The sequence below is a fragment of the Ovis canadensis genome, chromosome 12 (assembly GCF_042477335.2).
Source record: "Ovis canadensis isolate MfBH-ARS-UI-01 breed Bighorn chromosome 12, ARS-UI_OviCan_v2, whole genome shotgun sequence".
In the NCBI taxonomy this organism is placed as follows: domain Eukaryota; kingdom Metazoa; phylum Chordata; class Mammalia; order Artiodactyla; family Bovidae; genus Ovis; species Ovis canadensis.
In genome coordinates, this window is record NC_091256.1 from 38,821,916 (window position 1) to 38,845,944 (window position 24,029).

Consider the following 24,029-nt stretch of genomic DNA (forward strand, 5'->3'; position numbering starts at 1 on the left):
CAAAGAATTGATGCTTTTGAACTGTGATGTTGGAGAAGACTCTTGAGAGTCCCTTGGACTGCAAGGAGATCCAACCAGTTCATTCTGAAAGAGATCAGCCCTGGGATTTCTTTGGGAGGAATGATGCTAAAGCTGAAACTCCAGTACTCTGGCCACCTCATGCGAAGAGTTGACTCACTGGAAAAGACTCTGATGCTGGGAGGGATTGGGGGGCAGGAGGAGAAGGGGACGACAAAGGATGAGATGGCTGGATGGCATCACGGACTCGATGGACATGAGTCTGAGTGAACTCCGGGAGTTGGTGATGGACAGAGAGGCCTGGCGTGCTGCGATTCATGGGGTCTCAAGGAGTCGGACACGACTGAGCGACTGAACTGAACTGAACTGAACTGAACTCTGCATATAAGTTAAATAAGCAGGGTGACAATACAAGCCTTGTCATTCTTTCTGAATTTTTAACTAATCCTTTGTTCCATGTCTGGTTCTAACTGTTGCTTCTTGACCTGCATACAGGTTTCTTAGGAGAAAAATTAAGGTAGTTTGATACTCCTATCTCTTTAAGAATTTTCCACATGCACTCAAAATCCATGAGTTCTATCTCCAGACTAGGAATATTCCCACAATTCCACACTGCTCCCCCCTCTTCTCACCACACCAAACTCTCATCAGTTTGTACTGTTTTAAACAGTAATTTTTCAAATGTGAGTGTAGAGTCTTCCACAGTCTGATAAAAACAATATAACTTTTAGCCTTTGCAATGACGCATTTCCCTTTAAATTTCTTTCTATGGAGAAGGTTCCACATGTCTTGCTGGTTATGAAGTAAACAAGGATCCCACCTTATACTTGCGAGTCTTGACAGTATAGACACAGAAAACTGAAAGTTCATACTCCATGATGAGTCTTAGTGAGACAAGCAGTATCTGGTCTGCAACAATCCCATGCATCTGGGATTAAACTGGATGCTTTCTGGTCCTTTGAAGAAAGTGTCCCCAGAACATGTGTGAATGATACTACAGAAGGCACTCAAGAGCACATTCACCTGTTTCTTACAGTGGATAAAACTCTGGAACAGCCAAGTGGGAGAAATGAGCAAAGCACAGGGGAAGAGAATGGGAAGCTTCCATCTCTCTCTGAGAGCATCACTCTTCCAGCATATTCCTGTGTTCATTCTCCCAGAAGTTCCCTATGTTATTTTAATATAAAGAAGACAAATATTATGAAAGAATAAAAAGCTAAGGAATAATGAATAATCATTCACTCTTTGTGTTCCTCTGTGAAATGGATGACTTGAGGAAAAAATGAATGATGGAGAGTAGAAAAGAGACAACTACAAACTGTACCTGTGTGATGTTTACTTTGATATAGTTTTCTTTGAAATGTACAGCTTTCTTTTTTTAATGCTTCATGTATTAGAACTCATTTATTATTTACTTTGTAATGCACACCATATTTGATGGTGGTGACCTGAATATTTTAAAGTTTTTATTTTGGAATAATCAAACTTACAAAAAGTTGCTAGAATAAAATGATGAACATATGTATACAGATTTGTTCTTCAAATAAATAGTAATCATGTCAACAATTGCAGGTACATTCTCTGCTCTCATCTTAGAAAAAATAACATACTTTTGATGGGATATGATAACTAGTTGGTCTGATAAGTCTAAGATACTGATGTGAAATAATGATGTTCTATGACAGTTCACAAAGTAAACAGTGGTCAACGTCGCATGTGTGTGTTCTAAGTCACGTCAGTCATGTTCGACTCTTTGCGACCCTGTGGACTGTAGCCCACCAGGCTCCTCTGTCCATGGGATTCTCCAGGCAAGAATACTGGAGTGGGTTGTCTTGCCCTCCTCCAGGGGATCTTCCTGACTCAAGGATCAAATTTGTGTTTCCTGCAGCTCCTGCATTGCAGGTGGATCTTTATGGCTGAGCCCTGGGGGAAGCCCATGTTAGAGATAACACCTCATTAATTAACCAGCTAAATTTTAGGTCTGTTGTTAATTGTGGAAAAACTCTCCTTCTTTTTTAAGGTGAAGACTTGAAGGACATTTCATCTGAGGAGATAATTTCACATTCAAAAGTTTCTGTCAAATTCAAAGATGTGGAAAACAGGTCAGCTACATTCATTCAAAGATATGTTTTATTAACTACTAAGTGCCAAACACTCTAATAGAAACAGGATTATCTGTCAATAAACCAATAATCTATGACTTCCTAATGTTAAAATTCAATTAAATTTATTTTATTCCAATTTAGAGTCTCTGTATATCTAATACAAGATCACCAGATTTTGGAAAGTTATCTAAGTAATATGAAAACATTTGTCCAGACACTACATGTTTGAGAGTGGAATAAAGTTGATGTGAATTTATTTTATGAATCTGCCCTTTATGAGCTCAGAAATGTTGAACAAGTTACTAAATATTTTTTACCTTTAATTTTTTTTGTTTATAAATAAAACTGGAATAATGCTGTGATGTGCCGGATATCTAGAGTAGTAGCTGGTATAGAGTAAATGCTCAATAACTATAGAAACTATAGCAATATAGTGCTCGCCCCACAATTCTGCCATTTTGTAGGATAGGGTTTCACTATTGAGGCTTTCCTATATCTCATTATGAGATATTGAGACATTTATGCCACATTTGCTTTTAAATGATAGAACATTGTAAATGTGGTTTTTACCTGTCAATTCTGCCTTCAAATTCGTTCATTTATCTACATCTTGATCATCAGCATCCTAGACCAAAAGTTTATTATTTCTTTCCTATACTGTTGCTATAACCTTCTAAATTTTCCAGTTTTTTAGTCCATATCTGACATGACAACCACATATTATTTTTAATTTTTATTAAATAGCAAGTAGCCATAAAAGGATATTTATAAAGTATGTGCAAGATATAAATAATAATACACAAACATTCATATATACACCACTCAGTTATTTTTTAAAAGTACTGCTTTATCTTTGAAGTTCCCTAGTGTACCTATCTAAACCTATGCCATCATCTGAGATAACTACTGTACTGAATTTTGTGTTTATTAATATATTCCTAAACAGTATATTTTTCAACTTTACATGTTTTAACTTTAGTGGAATCACTATGTTCTTCTGTGACTTGCATTTTTGTTCAAAGTTATGTCCCTCTGATTAATCCATTGTACATGTAGGGGGTCTTAATTCATTTTCACTGCATATTTCTTTGTGAAAATATGTCATAATTTGTCCATTCATAAGCATAAGTTTTGACTATTTGGTGACATCCATGTGTAATTGTCTCTTGTGTTGTTGGAAAAGGGTGTTGCTATGATCAGTGTGTTCTCTTGACAAAACTGTTAGTCTTTGCCCAACTCATTTTTTACTTCAAGGCCAAACTTGTCTGTTACTCCAGGTATCTCTTGACTTCCTACTTTTGCATTCTAATCCTCCGTGATGAAAGGGGCATCTTTTTTTTTGGTGTTAGTTATAGAAGGTCTTGTAGGACTTCATAGAACCAGTCAGCTTAAGTTTCGGCATTAGTGTTGGGCTATAGACTTGGATTACTGTGATGTTGAATGGTCTATACAACATTTTAAAGACATTATAGACATTTATTAAAGACAATGGTCTATACAGTCAGCAAAAACAAGACCTGGAGCCGACAGTGGCTCAAATCATCAGCCCTTATTGCAAAATTCAGGCTTAACCTGGGCCATTCATTCTGACATAAATCAAATCCCTTATGATTACACAGTGGAGGTGATGAATAGATTCAAGAGATTAGATCTGGTAGACAGAGTGCCTAAAGAACTACAGATAGAGATTCATAACATTTTACAGGATACAGTGACTAAAATCATCCAAAAAAAGAAGAAATGCAAGAAGACAAAGTGGTTGTCTACAGAGGCTTACAAATAGCTGAGAAAGCAAAAGGCAAGAGAAGAAAAGGCAAAGGGGAAAGGGAAAGATATAATTCAACTGAATGCAGAATTCTAGAGAACATCAAGGAGAGGTAAGAAGGCTTTCTTAAATGAACAATGCGGAGAAATAGAGGAAGACAATAGGATAGGAAAGACTGGAGATCTCTTCAAGAAAATTGGAGATATCAAAGGAACATTTCATGGAAGGATGAAATGAATACAGAACAGAAATGGTAAGAGCCTCACAAAAGCAGAAGAGATTAAGAAGAGGTAGCAAGAATATACAGAACTATACACACAAAAAAGGTCTTAATGACCTGGATAACCATGATGGTGTGGTCACTCACCTAGAACCAGATATCCTGGAGTGTGAAGTCAAGTGGGTCCTAGGAAGCATTACTACACACAAAGCTAGTAGAGGTGACAGAATTCCAGCTAAGCTATTTAAAATCCTAAAAGATGATGCTGTTAAAGTGTTGCACTCAATCTGTCAGCAAATTTGAAAAACTAAGCAATGGCCACAGGACTGGAAAAGGTCAGTTTTCATTCCAGTCCCAAAGAAAATGCTGAAGAATGTTCAAACTACTGAACAATTGCAGTCATTTCACATGATAGTAAGATTATACTCAAAATCCTTCAAGCTAGGCCTCAGAAGTACATGAACTGAGAACTTCTGGATGTACAAGGTAGATTTAGAAAAGGCTGAGGAACCAGAGATCAAATTGTCAACATTCATTGAGTCATAGAGAAAACAAGGGAGTTCCAGAAAAACATCTACTTCTGCTTCATTGATTATGCTAAACCCTTTGACTGTGTGGATCACAACAAATTGTGGAAAATTCTTCAAGAGATGGGATGGGAATATCAGACCACCTTACCTGTCTCCTGAAAGACCTGTATACAGGTCAAGAAGCAACAGTTAGAACATTACATGGCACAACTGACTGATTCTGAATTGGGAAAGGAGTATGTCAAGGCTGTATATTGTCACCCTACTTATTTAACTTCTACACAGAGTACATTACAAGAAATGCCAGGCTGGATTAATCACAGCTGGAATCAAGATTGCTGTGAGAAATATGAACCACCTCAGATATGCAGATAATCCCACTCTAATGGTAGAAAGTGAAGAGGAACTAAAGAGTCTCTTGATGAGGCTGAAAGAGGACGGTGAAAGAGTCGGCTTAAAACTCAATGTTAAAAAAACTAAAGTCACAGCATCTGGTCCCGTCACTTCATGGCAAATAGAAGGTGAAAAAGTGGAAGAGGTGATAGATTTTCTTTTCTTGGGCTCCAAAATTACTGAGGTCAGTGACTGCAGTCATGAAATTAAAATATGTTTGCTCCTTGGAAGAAAAACTATGACAAATCTGGACAGCATATTAAAAAGCAGAGACTTCACTTTGCTGGGAAAGATTCATATAGTCAAAGCTATCATTTTCCAGTAGCCATGTATGGATGTTAGAGTTGGACCATAAAGAAAGCTGAGTGCCAAAGAATTGATGCTTTTCAATAGTGGTGCTAGAAAAGACTCTTGAGAGTCTGTTGATCTGCAAGGAGATCAAACCAGTCAATACTGAAGGAAATCAACCCCAAGAATATTCATTGGAATGACTGGTGCTGAAGCTGAAGCTCCAATACTTTGGCCATCTAATGCAAAGAGCCTATTCACTGGAAAAGACCCTAATGATGGGAAAGATTGAAGGCAAAAAGAGAAAGGGGCAGCAGATGATGACATGGTTAGATGGCATCACCAACCCAATGGGCATGAATCTGAGCAAACTTTAGTAGTGGAGGAAAGGGGAACCTGGCATGCTGCAGTCCCTGGGGTCACAAAGAGTCGGACACGATTTAGCATCTGAACAGCAACAACAACAACAAAGCGTAGGTTGTTTTTTCAATTTGTTGGTTTTTACAAATATTATTGTGATTATTATTCTTGTGTGTGTCTCCTGGTATTTATATGCAAGAGTCTGATTTTTTAAAAAATGTAAATTAGAATGTTCCTTTGTATTATGGCCATTTAATGACTTTGCATTACATTTAGAGTGGAAGGAGAAGTTTTGGCACAGCTTAAAATCCCCTGCCTATATCTCCAGACTTTTCTTCTAAACTTTTCAACTAATTAGGTATGCTTCAAAGACACTGGATTTCTTTTTCAGTTCTTCAAACTTGTCGTAACCATTTCACCTCATGGTCTTCGCACATGTATATCTTCTTCTCAAAATATTCTTCCTCTTACATTTTTCAAAATTGCACTCATTCTTCAGGTCTCAATTTAACTGTTAGTTGTTCAAAGAAGTCTTCCCTGACTCCCAAACTCTAAATTAGTTATCTCTACTAAGATTCTTCACAGTATGCTTGACTCTTTATTCTTTACACATATCGTGGTTTGGTATTCATTTTCTTGTCTCCAAAATAATTGATCGTATTTGTTTTGTTCAGAGTAACTGAGATATAGTAGGAATTCAAAAAAATATTTGCTGAACAAACTCTTACATGTGGGGAGAAATGTCAAATAGGATTATATACATGCATCATACATTAATAATTGCCAATAAACTGCAGTGATACATTTTTAAGATTTTCATAATTTATAAGTAATTTTATGAAAACTAAATCTTGAACCATTCAAAATATCCTGTAATCAGGCCCAAATCTTTTGATTAGCCCCATCATCATTGGTGCTATCACTATGTTATTTGAGAGTCCCACAGCCCAAGATAACCTGGGTTGACCCAGACTGGAGAAGACTCTCCCCAGATTCTGCCTGCTTTTAGCCAATTTGATTTCAACGACCTATAGGACTTGTTTGAGAAGAGTACAGAGTGGATGACTATTCACTATGTCTATGTCTTTCTACATTAAATGGAGACTTACCAGATTCTCTCCCAAGAGACAGATGAACTCTTAAGTAACGAATTGACCTAAAATAAAAGTGAACATCATTTATTACCTGAAATAAAGTTTGACTACAAATCTTTTATACGTGTGGTACTTTAAAAATAAAAATAGTATCAGTGTATAATTTACATAACTTATCAAAGGTAAATTATACATTAACTCTAAAACTTCCATGTTAATACTTAACTATAAAAAATTTTAGTAACAAAATTTTGATGTGATGGTGAAATAAATTACTGGACTGCTTTCTAAAAATTTTAATCTTCACCTTTCCACATCTGCCTACCACAGGGATGAAAATGCATGGTACATGGCAAAAAATCCTATTAAATTAAAAAAAACAATTCAAAAGCTTTTTGTGTTTGCATTTACTTGGGCATTTGGAGGAACTTTACAACGTGAAGATGAACATGAAGATGATATAATATTTTATCCAAGTTCTGAACCTGATTCACCTGCAAGAGTAGCCTATGATTTTGACAATCTTGTTCGTGAATTATTTGAAGGCAATGCACAAATAGGTAAGTTCTAAGGGAAAAGTCATAATTATGCATACTTCAAAATGTTAATTTGAAACTCATCATTGGACTTATATTTATTTAGCTCATCTGTTTAAATGTGAAGATTAGTGTTAAAAGAGGGTTAAATAAGTACACTCTAACATCCTTAATAGGACTGTGATAACTGCACAACAAGGAGGAGGCCCAGCTCAACATCCAGTGTAGGCTCTGGCCATCACAACACCAATCACAACCCCTATCAAGGGGATAATGGTCAGCATACACCAAAGAAAGAAAAAGCAGACATTCATACTAAAAATAGCCTCTAACAAAAATTGCTAGACTCATGGAGTCTACATGGGGACACTGTCACATTAAAACAGCCCTTTAAGACCACAGTACATAACTATTTCTCCTAAACTCATAGAGTCAGAGAAATATGAGTAGAATGAAGAAACAGAGGAACCACTCCTAATTAAAAGATCAAGATAATTCCTCTGAAAGAACAAACAATGAAACAAGTATTTGCAGTCTACCAAATCACAAGTTCAAAAAGGAGTTAATGAAAATACTGAAAGAGTTAAGAAAGGTTATTAGTAGAAATGCAGGTTGCTGTAAAAGTACCTAAAACTACAAACAGAAGCCAACTAAAATTTGGAAACTCATTTTCTAATACAAAAGCTGAGCTAAAGGCAATGATGGCAAACTGTACAAAGCAAAAGAATGAAAAAGTGACCTGGGAGATAGAATAATGGAAATCACTTAGTCAGAAGAGCAAAGGGAAGAGAAACAAAAAAGAAATTAAAGCAATATATGAGACCTATTGAATAATATAATGCATTCCAATCTATACATAGAAAGAATACCAGAAGGATGAAAAAGAGAAAAGGGAGTTAAAAATGTATTTGAAAATATTATGGCTGACAGAAGGTGGAAGGGAGACTCAAGAGGAAGGGAACGTATGTACACCTATGGTTAATTCATGTTGATGTATGGCAGAAATCAAACCAATGTTGTAAACAAATCACCAATCACTTAAAAATAAAGTTCTTTTTAAAAAAGTATAAAATGACTTTTTTTTAAATGTTTTCTTTTTTTTTAATTTTAATACCTTTAATTCTTACATGCGTTCCCAAACATGAACCCGCCTCCCACCTCCCTCCCCATAACATCTCTCTGGGTCATCCCCATGCACCAGCCCCAAGCATGCTGCATCCTGCGTCAGACATAGACTGGCGATTCAATTCTTACGTGATAGTATACATGTTAGAATGTCATTCTCCCAAATCATCCCACCCTCTCCCTCTCCCTCTGAGTCCAAAGGTCCGTTATACACATCTGTGTCTCTTCCCCTGTCTTGCATACAGGGTCGTCATTGTGGCTGAAAACTTTACAAATCTGAAGAAGGAAATAGATATACAGATATAAGAAACCCACATTAGGGCAAAGGACACACATAGATTGAAAACGATGGGATGAAAAAGTATATTTTATGAAAACTGAAATGTCAAGCAGGGATAGCAATATTCATATAAGACAAAATAAACTTTTTTAAAAAGGCCATAAAGATAAATAAGGACATTATATAATGATAAAATGATCAATGCAAGAAGAGAATATTACAGTCATTAACATATATGCACCCCAAATAGCACCCACAAAAATCAAATAAGCATTAGCAAAAATAAAGGGAGAAACTGACAGAAATGCAATAATAGTAGGAGATATTAATGCCCTGTCATGCCAGTGGACAGAGATCTTCCAGACAGAAAATCATTAAAGTAATGGAGATAATAAATGATAAAATAAAACAGGCTTAATTGATATTCTCAGGACATTACATGCAGAAAAACCAGAATACATATTCTTTTCAAGTGCACATGGAACATTCTATAGGAGTGACCATATACTTGGACACAAAACAAGCTTCAGCAAATTCAAGAGGATAAAAATTATTTCAAGCACATTTTCTGACCACATATCATGAAAATATTAGAAATTAATCCCACAAGGAAAAATGAGCAAAAGAATGATTACATTGAGGCAAAACAAAATGCTACTACAAAGCCAATGGATCTATAATGAAATCAAAGAGGAAATTTAAAAATACTTTGAGGTAAGTGGTAATGAAAACACTACTATAAAAAACCTATTGGGTTTAGCAAAAGCAGTTCATAGAGGAAGATGCATAGTGATATAGGTCCTCCTCAAAAAAGAAGAAAAATCTCAAACAAACTAACCTATCATCTAAAATAATTAGAAAAAGATCAAACCAAATCTAACGTCAGCAGAAAGAAGGAAATAAAAATCATACAGTAAATGAATAAAATGGAGATTAGAAAAGCAATAATAAAACATCACCAAAACCAAGCACTGGTTCTTTGAAAGAGTAAACAAAAATTGGTAAACCTCTACCAATCTCATGAAGAAGAAAAGAGATAGGGCCCAAATAAACAAAATAAGAAATTACAGAGGAGAAATAACAACAACAACAAAACCATAAGGGAATACTGTGAACAATTATTTGCCAACAATGACCCAGATAACCACCTAGAGCCAGACATCCTGGAATGTGAAGTCAAGTGGGCCTTAGGAAGCATCACTAGGAACAAAGCTAGTGGAGGTGATGCAATTCCAGTTGAGCTATTTCAAATCCTGAAAGATGATGCTGTGAAAGTGCTGCACTCAATATACCAGCAATATGGAAAACTCAGCAGAGGCCACAGAACTGGAAAAGGTCAGTTTTCATCCCAGTCCCAAAGAAAGAACTACTGCACTGTTGCACTCATCTCACACGCTAGCAAAGTGAGGCTCAAAATTCTCCAAGCCAGGCTTCAGCAATACGTGAACTGTGAACTTCCAGATATTCAAGCTGGATTTAGAAAAGGCAGAGGAACCAGAGATCAAATTGCCAACATCCAATGGATCATCAAAAAAACAAGAGAGTTCTAGAAAAACATCTTAAAACATCTCTAAAACTTCTGTTTTATTGACTATGCCAAAGCCTTTGACTTTATGGATCACAACAAACTGTGGAAAATTCTGAAAGAGATGGGAATACCAGATTACCTGACCTGTCTCCTGAGAAATCTGTATGCAGGTCAAGAAGCAACAGTTAGAATTGGACATGAAACAGCCGACTGGTTCCAAATTGGGAAAGGAGTACATCAACGCTGTATATTGTCACCCTGCTTGTTTAGGTTAGGGCTTTTCGCATGGTAACTATCCCACAGTCTGGTTTGCTAGCCCAAGATAGTTCCCTCAGATTGCCCTCAGGACATTCAGGCCCGGTCCTTACTCTAAGCAACGCAGCCCACGCCTCCCTGCCCAGCCCCCGCTTACTAGTGGCGGGTGCAGGCATCTGCACTGCTTCTCTGCTGGGGGAGTTACCATTGGGCACATAATCTGTGGGTTTTAATTATTTATTTATTTTTCCTCCCAGTTATGTTGCCCTCTGTGGTTCCAAGGCTCGCCACAGACTCGGCAGTGAGAGTGTTTCCTGGTGTTTGGAAACTTCTCTCTTTTTAAGACTCCCTTCCCGGGACTGAGCTCCGTCCCTATCTCTTTTGTCTCTCTTTCTGTCTTTTATATTTTTTCCTACCTCCTTTCAAAGACAATGGGCTGCTTTTCTGGATGCCTGATGTCCTCTGCTGGCATTCAAAAGTTGTTTTGTGGAATTTACTCAGCGTTTAAATGTTCTTTTGATGAATTTGTGGGGGAGAAAGTGGTCTCCCATCCTATTCCTCTGCCATCTTAGGACCACCTCCCCTGCTTGTTTAACTTATATGGACTGGATGAAGCACAAGCTGGAATCAAGATTGCTGGAAGAATATGAACAATCTCAGATATGCAGACAAAACCATTCTAATGGCAGAAAGTGAAGAAGAACTAAAGAGCCTCTTGGTGAAAGTGAAGGAGGAGAATGAAAAAGTTGGCTTAAAACTCAACATTCAGAAAACTAAGATCATGGCAATTGATCTCATCACTTCATGACAAATAGATGGGGAACAATGGAAACAGTGAGAGACTTTATTTTGGGAGGCTCTAAAATCACTGCAGATGGTGACTTCAGCCATGAAATTAAAAGACACTTACTCCTTGGAAGAAAAGTTATGACCAACCTAGACAGCATATTAAAAAGCAGAGATATTACTTTGCCAACAAAGGTCCGTCTAGTCAAGGCTTTGGTTCCTGCAGTAGTCATGTATGGATGTGAGAGTTGGACTATAAAGAAAGCTGTGCACCGAAGAATTGATCCTTTCAAATTGTGGTGCTGGAGAAGACTCTTGAGAGTCCCTTGGACAGTAAGGATATCCAACCAGTCCATCCTAAAGGAAATCAGTCTTGAATATTCATTGGAAGGAGTGATTCTGAAGTTGAAATTCCAATACTTTGGCCACCTATTGCAAAGAACTGACTCATTTGAAAAGACCCTGATGCTGGGAAAGATCGAAGGCAGGAGAGGAAGGGGATGACAGAGGATGAGATGGCTGGATGGCATCACCGACTCAATGGACATGTGTTTGAGTAAACTCCAGGAGTTGGTGATGGACAGGGAGGCCTGGCATGCTGCAGTCCTTGGAGCTGCAAAGAGTCGGACATGACTGAGTGGCTGAACTGAACTGAACTGAACTGAATAATATACAGTACATAATAATAATCAGAACTTCTGGGTAAGATTTCGAACAATATCAGATAATGAATGATTCCTCTTACTTTCTGGATCCAAAATAAGTCAGAGATAATAAAGCTTTGCTTTTATACAATTAAAGATTAGAAGGAAAAATGATAAGCCTGTTTTATGTGTTTGGTTATACCTTTAATGAAGAATTATTATTTCTGACCAAACAGTCACATCTCTCAGATAGAGATCATATTCTTCATTAAACATTCCATGCATGAGACTCTTTATTTATTTATCATTTTCAAATGTAGGTATCAACCTTCCAAATGGTGAACATTCTATCTTTGGGTATTTTGTGGATATACAGCAATGTGAATTTATGCCATGGTCAGAATTACTTCCTAATGTTCAGACACTAGTACAAAGAGGTAAGAATTATTTTAAGAGCCATGCTCTAACTTCTATAAATTTTTGATATTATTTTATATATAAAAGTGGTTATATCAGCAACTTTGAGGACTGACATATTCCAAGTCTGTCCAGGAACTCATTTGGTTCTGTCACAAGATAGTCTTTAAAAAATGACCTTTGAATATTGCTTTCTGAGCAAGTTTAAATGTATTAGTATTTGATTGAGACCGTTGTACATTTTTAAATTTTAGTTCACAAAAATCTTGCTAGTGGAAGTGCTCAGTATTTTAATTAGCATGATTATTGAAAGGAAAAAGGGAAAGGACCTCTTCTAAAACAAGTAAAACATATATGTAGCAACTCAATTGCAAAGGAACTTGCTAATTAAATAATCATAGTTGGAAAAATATGCATATGTGCTAAATCATTTTTATTCTCAATCTTCTTCTATGTATAGAAGATAACAGAAAATTGTTGTATTTCGAGAGTTTAGTTGAAATTGAGGCAGGAGCTTAATAAGGACTAATATGCTGCATGTAGGTTTCTTGCAAATATAAAAAATTCAATGAATACTAATTGAATTTAATTACTTTGAGATGAGCTTTCTCTCATAGAGAGTTTCAAAATTTAGTTATAAGATTTTTTGACAGAAAACAACCAGAAATCTCAGAAATATAAAGCATTCAGAAAATTCTAAATCTAAATTAATTTCATTGGAAATAACAAAGTTCCAGTGTACAGTATTTACCACAGTATTACAGTTATTTGAAGCCCCAATTGTGTATCATCTGGTAATGCTAGTATTGGTCATTTTTATCCTTAGTTTTCAGCATGAAAAAAAAAAACTGAACTATCAATGCCCATAACTCAGTGTCTTAGTGTACCATTCCACCCTTACGGGAAACTATAGAGGTGTTTTTTCCAAATCTAAGAACAACAGACTGGTTCCAAATAGGAAAACGAGTACGTCAAGGCTGTATATTGTCACCCTGCTTATTTAACTTACATGCAGAGTACATCATGAGAAACGCTGGACTGGAAGAAACACAAGCTGGAATCAAGACTGCCGGGTGAAATATCAATCACCTCAGATATGCAGATGACACCACCCTTATGGCAGAAGGGGAAGAGGAACTAAAAAGCCTCTTGATGAAAGTGAAAGAGGAGAGTGAAAAAGTTGGCTTAAAGCTCAACATTCAGAAAACGAAGATCATGGCATCTGGTCCCACCACTTCATGGGAAATAGATGGGGAAACAGTGGAAACAGTGTCAGACTTTATTTTGGGGGGCTCCCAAATCACTGCAAATGGTGACTGCAGCCATGAAATTAAAAGACACTTACTCCTTGGAAGAAAAGTTATGACCAACCTAGATAGTATATTCAAAAGCAGAGACATTACTTTGCCGACTAAGGTCCGTCTAGTCAAGGCTATGGTTTTTCCTGTGGTCGGTCATGTATGGATGTGAGAGTTGGACTGTGAAGAAGGCTGAGCGCCAAAGAATTGATGCTTTTGAACTGTGGTGTTAGAGAAGACTCTTGAGAGTCCCTTGGACTGCAAGGAGATCCAACCAGTCCATTCTGAAGGAGATCAACCCTGGGATTTCTTTGGAAGGAATGATGCTAAAGCTGAAGCTCCAGTACTCTGGCCACCTCATGTAAAGAGTTGACTCATTGGAAAAGACTCTGATGCTGGGAGGGATTGGGGGCAGGAGGAGAAGGGGAAGACCGAGGATGAGATGGCTGGATGGCATCACGTACTCGATGAACGTGAGTCTGGGTGAACTCTGGGAGATGGTGATGGACAGGAAGGCCTGGTGTGCTGCGATTCATGGGGGTCGCAAGATGTTGGTTTCTGTAAATCACATGGAGAAAGTCGGCTTCTTTCTGGGTAAAATCTGTTTTTAACAAGGCTTGGTTGTCTAGTTATTCGCACCAGGATTTGATACTGTTTAAAGTTTCCAGTTTTCCATGATGTCCACACAAAGCCAATCTTCTTATAATACATTTAGGAAATGGTAATACTTGAGAACGGTACACATTAAAAAATACAAGTTGTTGATTTCTCTAAATCACATGGAGAAAGTCGGCTCCTTTCTGGGTAAAATCTGTTTTTAACAAGGCTTGGTTGTCTAGCTATTCACACCAGGATTTGATACTGTTTAAAGTTTCCAGTTTTCCATGATGTCCACACAAAACCAATCTTGTGGGGTCGCAAAGAATCGGACACGACTGAGCGACTGAAATGAACTGAACTGAACTGAAGACATTGCTTCCTCTGGCCCCAACTTACACTAATTGTAGGCAAGGGTTTAGGAGAAACTCAAACTCTCCAAGCTTTCAGACCCAAACTCATAACAGTAATCTTAGTATCACAGTATCATTTTTGATTCACCACTATATAATGCAAATCAGAAGTCCTGGTGTCACACCAGGTTACTCTGGTCTGTGGGAAGATAGCAAGTTCCAGGGTCAGGAGCACTGTAAACCCATTAGATCGAATCTGTTGAATGAAGAACAGCTTGATTTGGTTCTTGCAGAGAGGTCACTGCAGATCTTGGTGGCAAGGAGCACACTCCAAGTACATAAAGACAATGGACAGAAGTTCCAAGACTTCTCTCTTCAGAGAAGCTTTGCCACCTCCCTTTTTAAACTATTGATTTTGCTCTGGAAGGACCGATGCTGAAGCTGGAGCTCCAATACTTTGGCCACCTAATGCAAAGAGCCTACTCATTGGAAAAGATCTTGATGCTGGGAAAGATTGAAGGAAAAAGGAGAAGGAAGCAGCAGAGGATGAGATTATTAGATAGCATCACCAACTCAATGGACCTGAATCTGAGCAAATTCTGGGAGACAGTGAAGGAAAAGGGAGCCTGGCATGCTGCAGTCCGTGAGGTTGCAAAGACTCGGACATAACTTAGCACCTGAACAACAACAATAACAACAAATATGTATACGTGAAAGTATAGGTACAATTATGTATTAAAATATGATATAGGATCAGTTTATTATGTATAAATTAAATAATATCATGCATCAATTTTAATCTAAAATAAAAGACTAAATATTTAACATCATCAATTCATAACATTTAAGGATATCGATATCATTTTTCCCATGTTAACCCATAGTATAAAAGATTGTTTGAGCATCACACTTCAAAAATTACTTTTTATGATTAAAGTTTTTTTCCCAAAAGCATTTTTTGTTTGAAAAGAGTACCCCTAATCTGTAGTCTTTTTAATACTGATTATGATGTTCTCGAGGCAAGAATGCTGGAGTGGTTTACCATTCCTTTAAGACCTTCTAGAACTAACATCAAAAATAGATGTCCTTTTCATCATAGGGGATTGGAATGCGAAAATAGGAAGTCAAGAGATACCTGGAGTAGGCAAGTTTGGCCTTGGAGTTCAAAATGAAGCAGGGCAAAGGCTAATAGAGTTTTGTGAAGAGAACACACTGGTCATAGCAAACACCGTTCAACAATGTGAGAGATGACAATAATCATACTGATTATATTCTTTGCAGCTGAAGATAGAGAAGCTCTATACGGTCAGCAAAAATAAGACCTGGAGCTGACTGTGGCTCAGATTATGAACTCCTCATTCCATATTCAGGCTTAAATTGAATAAAGTAGGGTAAACCACTAGGTCATTCAGATATGACCTAAATCAAATCCCTTATGTTTATACAGTGGAGGAGATGAATAGATTCAAGGGATTAGATTAGGGAGACAGAGTGCCTGAAGAACTATGAACAGAGGTTCATAACATTGCACAGGAGGTTGTGACCAAAGCCATCCTAAAGAAAAACAAATTCAAGAAGGCAAAGTGTTTGTCTGAGGAGGAAAGAAGCAAAAAAAATGGGAAAAAGGAAAAGGTGTACCTAGCTGAATGCAGAGTTCCAGAAAATAGCAAGGAGAGATAAGAAGGCCTTCTTATGTGAACAGTGCAAAGAAATAAAGGAAAACAACAGAATGGGAATGATATAAGGGAAAGAATAGAGATCTCTTCAAGAAAGTTAGAGATACCAAGGGAGCATTTTATGCAAGGATGGGCACAAGAAAGGACAGAAACATCAGGGACCTAACAGAAGCAGAAGAGATTATGAAGATGTGGCAAGAATATACAGAAAAACTTTACCAAAAAAAGGTCCTAATGATCCAGATAACCACGATGGTGTGGTCACTCACCTAGAGCCAAACATCCTGGAATATGAAGTCAAGTGGGCCTTAGGAAGCATTACTACACACAAAGCTAGTGGAGGTGACAGAATTCCAGCTAAGCTATTTAAAATCCTAAAAGATGATGCTGTTAAAGTGCTACACTCAATATGTCAGCAAATTTGGAAATGACTGCAAGACTGGAAAAGGTCAGTTTTCATTCCAGTCCCAAAGAAGGGCAATGCCAAAGAATGTTCAAACCCATACAACTGCACTAATTTCACATGCTAGCAAGATAATTCTCAAGTACTTCAATCCAGGCCTCAGTAGTGTGTGAACCAAGAACTTTCAGATGTACAAGCTGGATTTTAAAAAGGCAGAGGAACCAGAGATTAAATTGCCAACATTTGTGGGGTCACAGCAAAAGCAAACGAATTCCAGAAAAACATGTACTTCTGCTTCATTGACTATGCTAAAGCCTTTGACTGTGTGGATCACAACAAACTGTGGAAAATTTTGAAAGAGATGGGAATCTCTTACCACCAGACCACCTTACCTGCCTCCTGAGAAATCTATATTCAAGTCAAGAAGCAACAATTAGAACTGGACGTGGAGCAACCGACTGGTTCCAAATTGGGAAAAGAGTACATCAGGCTGTATATTGTCACTCTGCTTATTTAACTTATATGCAGAGTACATCATGCAAAATACCAGGCTGAATGAACCACAAGTTGGAATCAACATTGCCAGGAGAAATTTGAACAATCTCAGATATGCAGATGATGCCATTCTAATGGCAGAAAGTGAAGAGGAACTAAAGAGTCTCTTGATGAGGGTGAAAGAAGAGAGTGAAAAAGCTGGCTTAAAACTCAGCATTCAAAAAACTAAGATCATGGCTTCCAGTCTCACCACTTCATGGCAAATAAAAGGGGAAAAAGTGGAAACAGTGACAGATTTTATTTTCTTGGGCTCCCAAATCACTGTAAACAGTGATTGCAGCCATGAAATTAAAAGTCGCTTACTCCTTGAAAGGAAAGCTATGACAAACCAAGAAAGCATATTAAAAAGCAGAGACATCACTTTGCCAACAAAGGTCCATATAGTCAAAGCTATGGTTTTTCCAGTAGTCATGTATGGATGTGAGCGTTAGACCATAAAGAAGGTTGGGCACAAGAATTGATGCTTTCGAACTGCGGTGCTGAAGTAGACTCTTGAGAGTCCCTTGCTCAACAAGATCAAACCAATCAATACTAAAGGAAATCAACCCTGAATATTCATTGGAAAGACTTGCTGAAGCTGAAGCTCCAATACTTTGGCCACCTGATGCGAAGAACCAACTGATTGGAAAAGACTCTGATGTTGGGAAAGATTGAAGGCAGGAGGAGATGGGAGCAACAGAGGATGAGATGGTTGGATGGCACGATTAACACAATGGACATGAGTTTGAGCAAACTCCAGGAGATAGTGAAGGACAAGGAAGCCTGGTGTGCTGCAGTCCCTGGGGTTGCAAAGAGTGAGACATGACTTAGCAACTGCAACAACAAATCTGTGGTCACCAGGGATGTATTCTGAAGCTCAACATTCATTAATATTCAATAAATACTTATTCATTTTTATTAATAAAGCAATTTCCAGTGAATCCTGAGTGGGGATATAGGAAAACATATTATGTTTCCTTCTTCAATAATAAGATGAAATAATAGGACTTTGATGGTGGTAAAGTTAATTAGTAATATTAGACAATTTGGGACTATTATGCTAAGTTGATCCCACTTTTCTTTCCATATTCCTCTTATGTTAATTCCCTGTGTGGCGTAAACTGCTTCTTGTCAATCATCTCCATGCTTTCCTGTCTCTCTGTGAATCAAGTATTCATGTGGTCAATTGGTTTTCCAATTAAACCTTCCTTGTAGCTAAATGGTGGCCATGTAACCCAGTTCTAGACAATGAAATGTGAACAGAAGTGAACAGTGGCACAAGGAGAGGGTGGGATGAATTGAGAAAATAGCCTTGAAACATGTACATTATCGTGTGTAAAAGAGATAGCTAGTAGAATGATGCTACATGATACAGGGAGCTCAGCCCAGAGCTCTGTGACGACGGAGAAGGGTGAGATGGGAGGAAGTGGGAGGGAGATGCAAGAGGGAGGGAAGATATATATACTTATGGCTAATTTGTGTCGTTGTACAGCAGAGACCAAGACAACATTGTGAAGCAATTATCCTCCAATTTAAAAAAGAAAAGAATGTATTAATATTACTGTTTTCTGAGTTGCAAATTCTGGCTTCTGAGTTGCAAATATGGTGGCAGGACCTAAAATAACCATCTGGGACCTAAACATGGGAAGTGCTTGTTAACAATGGCAGAAAAAAGATGAAAGAAGAGAAGTGTGGGTTCCTGATACTGTAGTGCTTACATATAAGCCCTGGACTGTTTTGTAAGAGAAGAACAAAATTCCACCTTTGAAACACCATTGTTATATTTGTATCCTTACTAGAGCAGACAGAACTAGTAAAATAGTTAATATAGATTTTAGTACCTATAAATAAGGCAGTAACAAAAAAAATCGTGATACCTGATGCTAACTTAAAAATCAGATGTTGGCAGCAAAGACTCAGTGTAGAAGTCTTGCTTGAATGCTCATGACCCCTGTTATGCCATGGCTAACCACTTGGCAAAACTGCTACCTGTCATATCTTGGGAGCAAATCACATGCTTACCAAACCTGTTGTTCAGCCATTAAGTCGTGTATTACAAAGGCTAATTTTTTTTAATATGTAAGTAGCTTCTACAGTTCAAAATAAAAGACCAGTTGCCCATTTTCTATGAAAAAAATGGATAAAGATTATAAATAAATAGTTCATAGAAAAACAAATGGCTCATAATAGTTGACTCATAATAAATGCAAAATAAACTAGAATTAGATACATTTTTTTCACCTATAATATTGGTGAGGATCAAAAAGTTTGATACTTTTGGCAAAAGGGTAAGGCCTCAAAGACTTCCAGACATTAGAGGACAATTTGTCAATATCTATTGAAATTATAAATCATATGTAAGTTTATAGTGACCCAGCAACTCTACTTATAAGAAATTATTTGACATATGTCCAAAAATGACATAAATTTAACTTTATTTGTAATAGCAAAAGATTGGAAACGCCATAAATATCTATCACTGGAGCACTGGTGAATATTTTATTATACATTCATTAAAAGCAATGTTAATCAGAAAAAAGTCTTTAAGGTTATAAAAGGCTCTCTAAAATTACACTAAACTTTTTAAAAATTGCAGAACAGTGTCCACATATTGGAAATTAGGTAACTAGGACATAGAGAAAGAGAACGAGACCATGTATGCATACCTTTGCATACCATAGTTTTGAATTGTGTACCATGTGAATGTATTAATTTTTAATTTAAAAAGGAGTAAAATGAAAGATGAGGAAGTGAGGCTATGTAGTATTTAACCCCTTTGAGAGTTTTGGCTGCGTAATAGGCTATGGGATCAAGAGGATTTGGTTTCGTTTGGGGGGTGTGTGTGTGCACGCGTGTGCATTTTATTTCACATGAAATTGGCCATATTCACCTGATTTTTAAGAAAAATATCAATTTCATATGGTTCAATCACTAAAAAAATTGGCGATACTAGCACATATATGTTTATACAATGGAAAATTCCAATAGAAAGGACAGACTGATAGTGATGAGGGGGAAGAATTACCAAAGAAGTGGTGTTCTTAAAAAAAGGATTGCAGGAGTCTTTGGCAGGAGAGTTACTTTCATTTTTACTGGAGGGAAAGTAGACACTTACATTGCATATGAGGGCATTTGAGTATGTTTGGTGGTAGAAAATCAGAGTTTGTATGTGGTGGACTTAAAAATGTGTGTTGTGAATTCACCAGCCTAAAGTATGAATGAAAGGGAAATTTTCTGAGATCAGCAGAGGCACCCAGGCACTTGCAGCAATAGTGGCGTATATGTATAAATTTAAATTGTTTTATAACGTACAGACTTTTCCAGAGAGTATTTAGCATCTAAAAGATGAAAATAACATTTATTTATAGGTCATTTAAAACTTTAAAAAAAATTTTAACAGGAACTTCAATACTAACTGATCCTCAAGGATCCAGTGAAAACCTTTTGAAGATAACAGAATGTGGAGAGAGCATTAATTATATTGCTACCAGAGACACAACATGCCTTTCTTTTCTTATAAGTCTTCTTTTAAAGAATTCCTGCCCAGTACTTCTCACAGGTATTAAAAATATTTAAATATAATTTCAGAGTTAGGAAGAGCATAATCATTATGTAGTCCAAATATTTTATTTTACAAGCGGGAAAAAATATGCCCTAAAAAGATTTAGTACCTCTTTCAATATACATTCTTACTAACAGTGTATGAATTCCCATTTCCTCAGGTTTGCCAATTTTTGCTGTTTAGTCTCTAAGTTATGTTTGACTCTTTGTGACCACAGGGACTGTAGTCTGCCAGGCTCCTCTCTCCATGGGATTTCCCAGTCAAGAATATTGGAATGGGTTGCCATTTCCTTCTCCAAGGATCTTCCCTACCCAGGGATCGAACACACATCTCTTGCATTGCAGGCGGATTCTTCATTGCTGAGCCACCAGGGAAACCCTGTTTGCCAATACAGAACATTATAAACCTTTTTCCTCTTTTCATTACCTTCAAGGCAAATTCCAGAAGTAGAGCTATTGGATTAATATAAGCATGGCCTACAGGGCCTCTGGGCTAAGGTCCTTAGAGGGGGGTTGGCATCATTGATTGATTTACTTCAGTTTACACACACAACTACATGCAAGTCAAAAACAAAAAGAAACTGCCTGATTTTAAAAAAACGTGTACACATAATTCCTCAACCCATTGTTAAAATATTTCAACCCTTTACCATTATCAAAGGAGAAATTCAATACAGATTCTACTCTTTCTTAACATTTATTTCAATCCATTCAGTTATCTTTTCTAAGTTGTATTGCCTTTCACCAAAGGCAATAGTATCACTTTCCCAGTTCTGTATTCAAAGTATTCAGGCAAAATGAAGCTGGAAGTCTCAGATAATCCATACCTTGCCTTCAGTTTGGTCAAAGGAAATTCTTAGTTTTACTTAATATTTGGTAACTTATAGGGTCATAATTTTCTGTTCTGTTGCTAGTCATCAGATTTGTCTCCCAGATTGCGTTGGCAAAAAATTTCAGGGAAAAATAATTTCATGTAGTAGTTGTGCTGTGCTGTAAGCAAAAAGGTTTGCCATAGATGTAAATGAACATTAGATTAAAGATAACGATTAACTCCTAATCTTTTCTTTTTAAAAAGATGTAAATAACTCAAATGATTTTGAGAGGTTTACATACTAACTTGTTTACCCATTCTTAACCACATTATTTTAAATGGAAGAGCAAAAATACCGTTTTCATGCAATTCTCAAATATCAAATGTTATTGTTTCATTTTCATATGTTAGCATCTACTAATTTTCTTGTATATAAACCTAATTTAACATATTTTCCCCTTAGGAGACTTTGGAGTTGGAAAAACTGCTGCCATTAATCAAATGCTTGAAAAGTTAGAGGGCTCAGGAGCATTTGATGTGAAATATGGATCAATTTTAGGAGAAGTCCTATTATATAATGAAATTAAAAAATCAAGGTTGTATACATTAAACTCTAAATTTGATTTGTCTGGTAAAAACATAGTTTGCCTTAATGTATAACTGTACCATGTTTTAAAGAAGCAAACCTGTTATGTGAAAATGCAGAATTATTCAAATCAGAAGTGAGAAGAATATCTCTACTTTTCCAGAGTGTTAACAACTAGATTAATTTCTTTAAGTGAAAATTTCTTACATTTATTTTAAATAAAAAACTAAATTTAAGATCTCAGTTTGTTCTACATAACAAAGTACAATTACAAGCTATTTTCCTTCCTGGAAAAATACAACTAAAACATACAAATATGATGTAGCATATATCTGGGGTTTTAGTTTTTGGTTTTTGCATTAAACATAAATTTCCTTCTTATCAAATATAAAAAGTATTCTTTACGAAGAACTTTGTCATTTTGTGTCTCTTCCTGAGGGAAAAAAAAGTAATGAAAAAGAAATCTAAATTGTGCAAATAAAGATTGTGTTTCAAGTTGATTCTGATTCTGTTAAAATATTAGAGAAGCCCAACATTGTTTGAATTGAATAAGAAACTGTAATTATGGAGATATCCATATTTCCTCTAATCATGAGTCTTATATGTCCAATGACCTATGTCACATGTATACTTGGATATCTCCTGAACATCTCTACAGTAACATAGACAAAGTATAACTCTTGATTTCTCTTCCAAATCAATTCTTCCTCCAGTGTGTCTCACTGGAATTAATGAGACCCAGTTATTCAAGCCTGAAACTTGCAAATCATCTCTGAATTCCCCCTTTTCGCCTCACCTGCCCATCCCCAATAACCTGTCTGATTCCTCCCAACCCCTGTGTCCCCATTTTCCTCTGCTGCATAGCCAGTCTTCTATTAGTCAAGCCTGTGCTGTCTTCAAAATACATCTGAATTCCTCTGCTTCTTTTTATTCAATGTCACTTTTAGTCCAAGCCACCATAATCTACTTCTCACACTGATGATTTTGGAATATTAATAGTATCCTTCTACACCTCTATACTTCTAAATAAGGCCTTAAAAAGGCAGAGAAATAATTTTTGAAGCATTTAATACAATAAGAATCTTTCCTTATCTGAAATATGATAATCAAAAATAATGGAGTCTAAAAAAATTGATTTTACTATATGTTCAGTATTTAAACTGAAGTGACCATAAAGAAAGATAACATAAAAAAAAAAAAAGAAACCCCTGAAGACAAAATCAAAATAAAGGTGAATGGGCCTTTTGTTGAGTGAGCCATTAGGCAAAATACATTTTATAAAGGGACAAGAGAGTTAATAGCTTACCATCCGTAGAAAATATCCTATAGCCTGGCATTTTAAGAATTTGTTCAGTTTGTTTTTTAAGAGTAAGCCCATGTTTTGTTAAATTTGAATATCAATTCTAATGGTAACTAATTTTATCTTTCAAACTGTGAACAGGAAAAAGTGTATAGTTGTTTCCTAGTAGGCAATAAGAGTAAAATCAACCAAACCTAGATACTTTCATTATATTTTGTTCAATTGGCTACTATGGTAAATAAGCTAATTTTGAATCCTTAAAACATTTTATTCCAATAGCTTCAAACAGAATATCAGCATCTTGCTTTCTGAAACTCATAAAACAGCAACTGGAGGTCTAGGTATGTATTACAGTAGTTTTAAAACCTTCCTATCTCAATCATATGCATGTCATTTCATACTGTCAAATATCTCAGAATAAAATTTTCAATTGTTAGTTTAAAATTTTAAATCTGAGAAACATCCTCTATCATCTGAAACTCTTCTACCCTACTTGAAAGCTAGAAAGAATGCTTACGGTAGAGGGATACTAAAATTGCTTACCAGAAAGCCAGTATCCTGGCTCA

At 36.5% G+C, this 24,029-nt stretch overlaps 1 protein-coding gene across 1 annotated transcript in view; it reads left to right on the plus strand.

The window, feature by feature from the left end:
* The window catches only part of LOC138415814 (dynein axonemal heavy chain 14-like), a 317,408-nt gene that overhangs the window by 152,533 nt on the left and 140,846 nt on the right, over nt 1–24,029 (plus strand). Inside the window, exons 31-36 of the mRNA XM_069544370.1 lie at nt 2,039–2,120; nt 7,104–7,333; nt 12,248–12,364; nt 20,606–20,764; nt 22,041–22,176; nt 23,743–23,804. Of these exons, the coding sequence (XP_069400471.1) occupies nt 2,039–2,120; nt 7,104–7,333; nt 12,248–12,364; nt 20,606–20,764; nt 22,041–22,176; nt 23,743–23,804 (786 nt within the window). The remainder of the gene's footprint in view (nt 1–2,038; nt 2,121–7,103; nt 7,334–12,247; nt 12,365–20,605; nt 20,765–22,040; nt 22,177–23,742; nt 23,805–24,029) is intronic.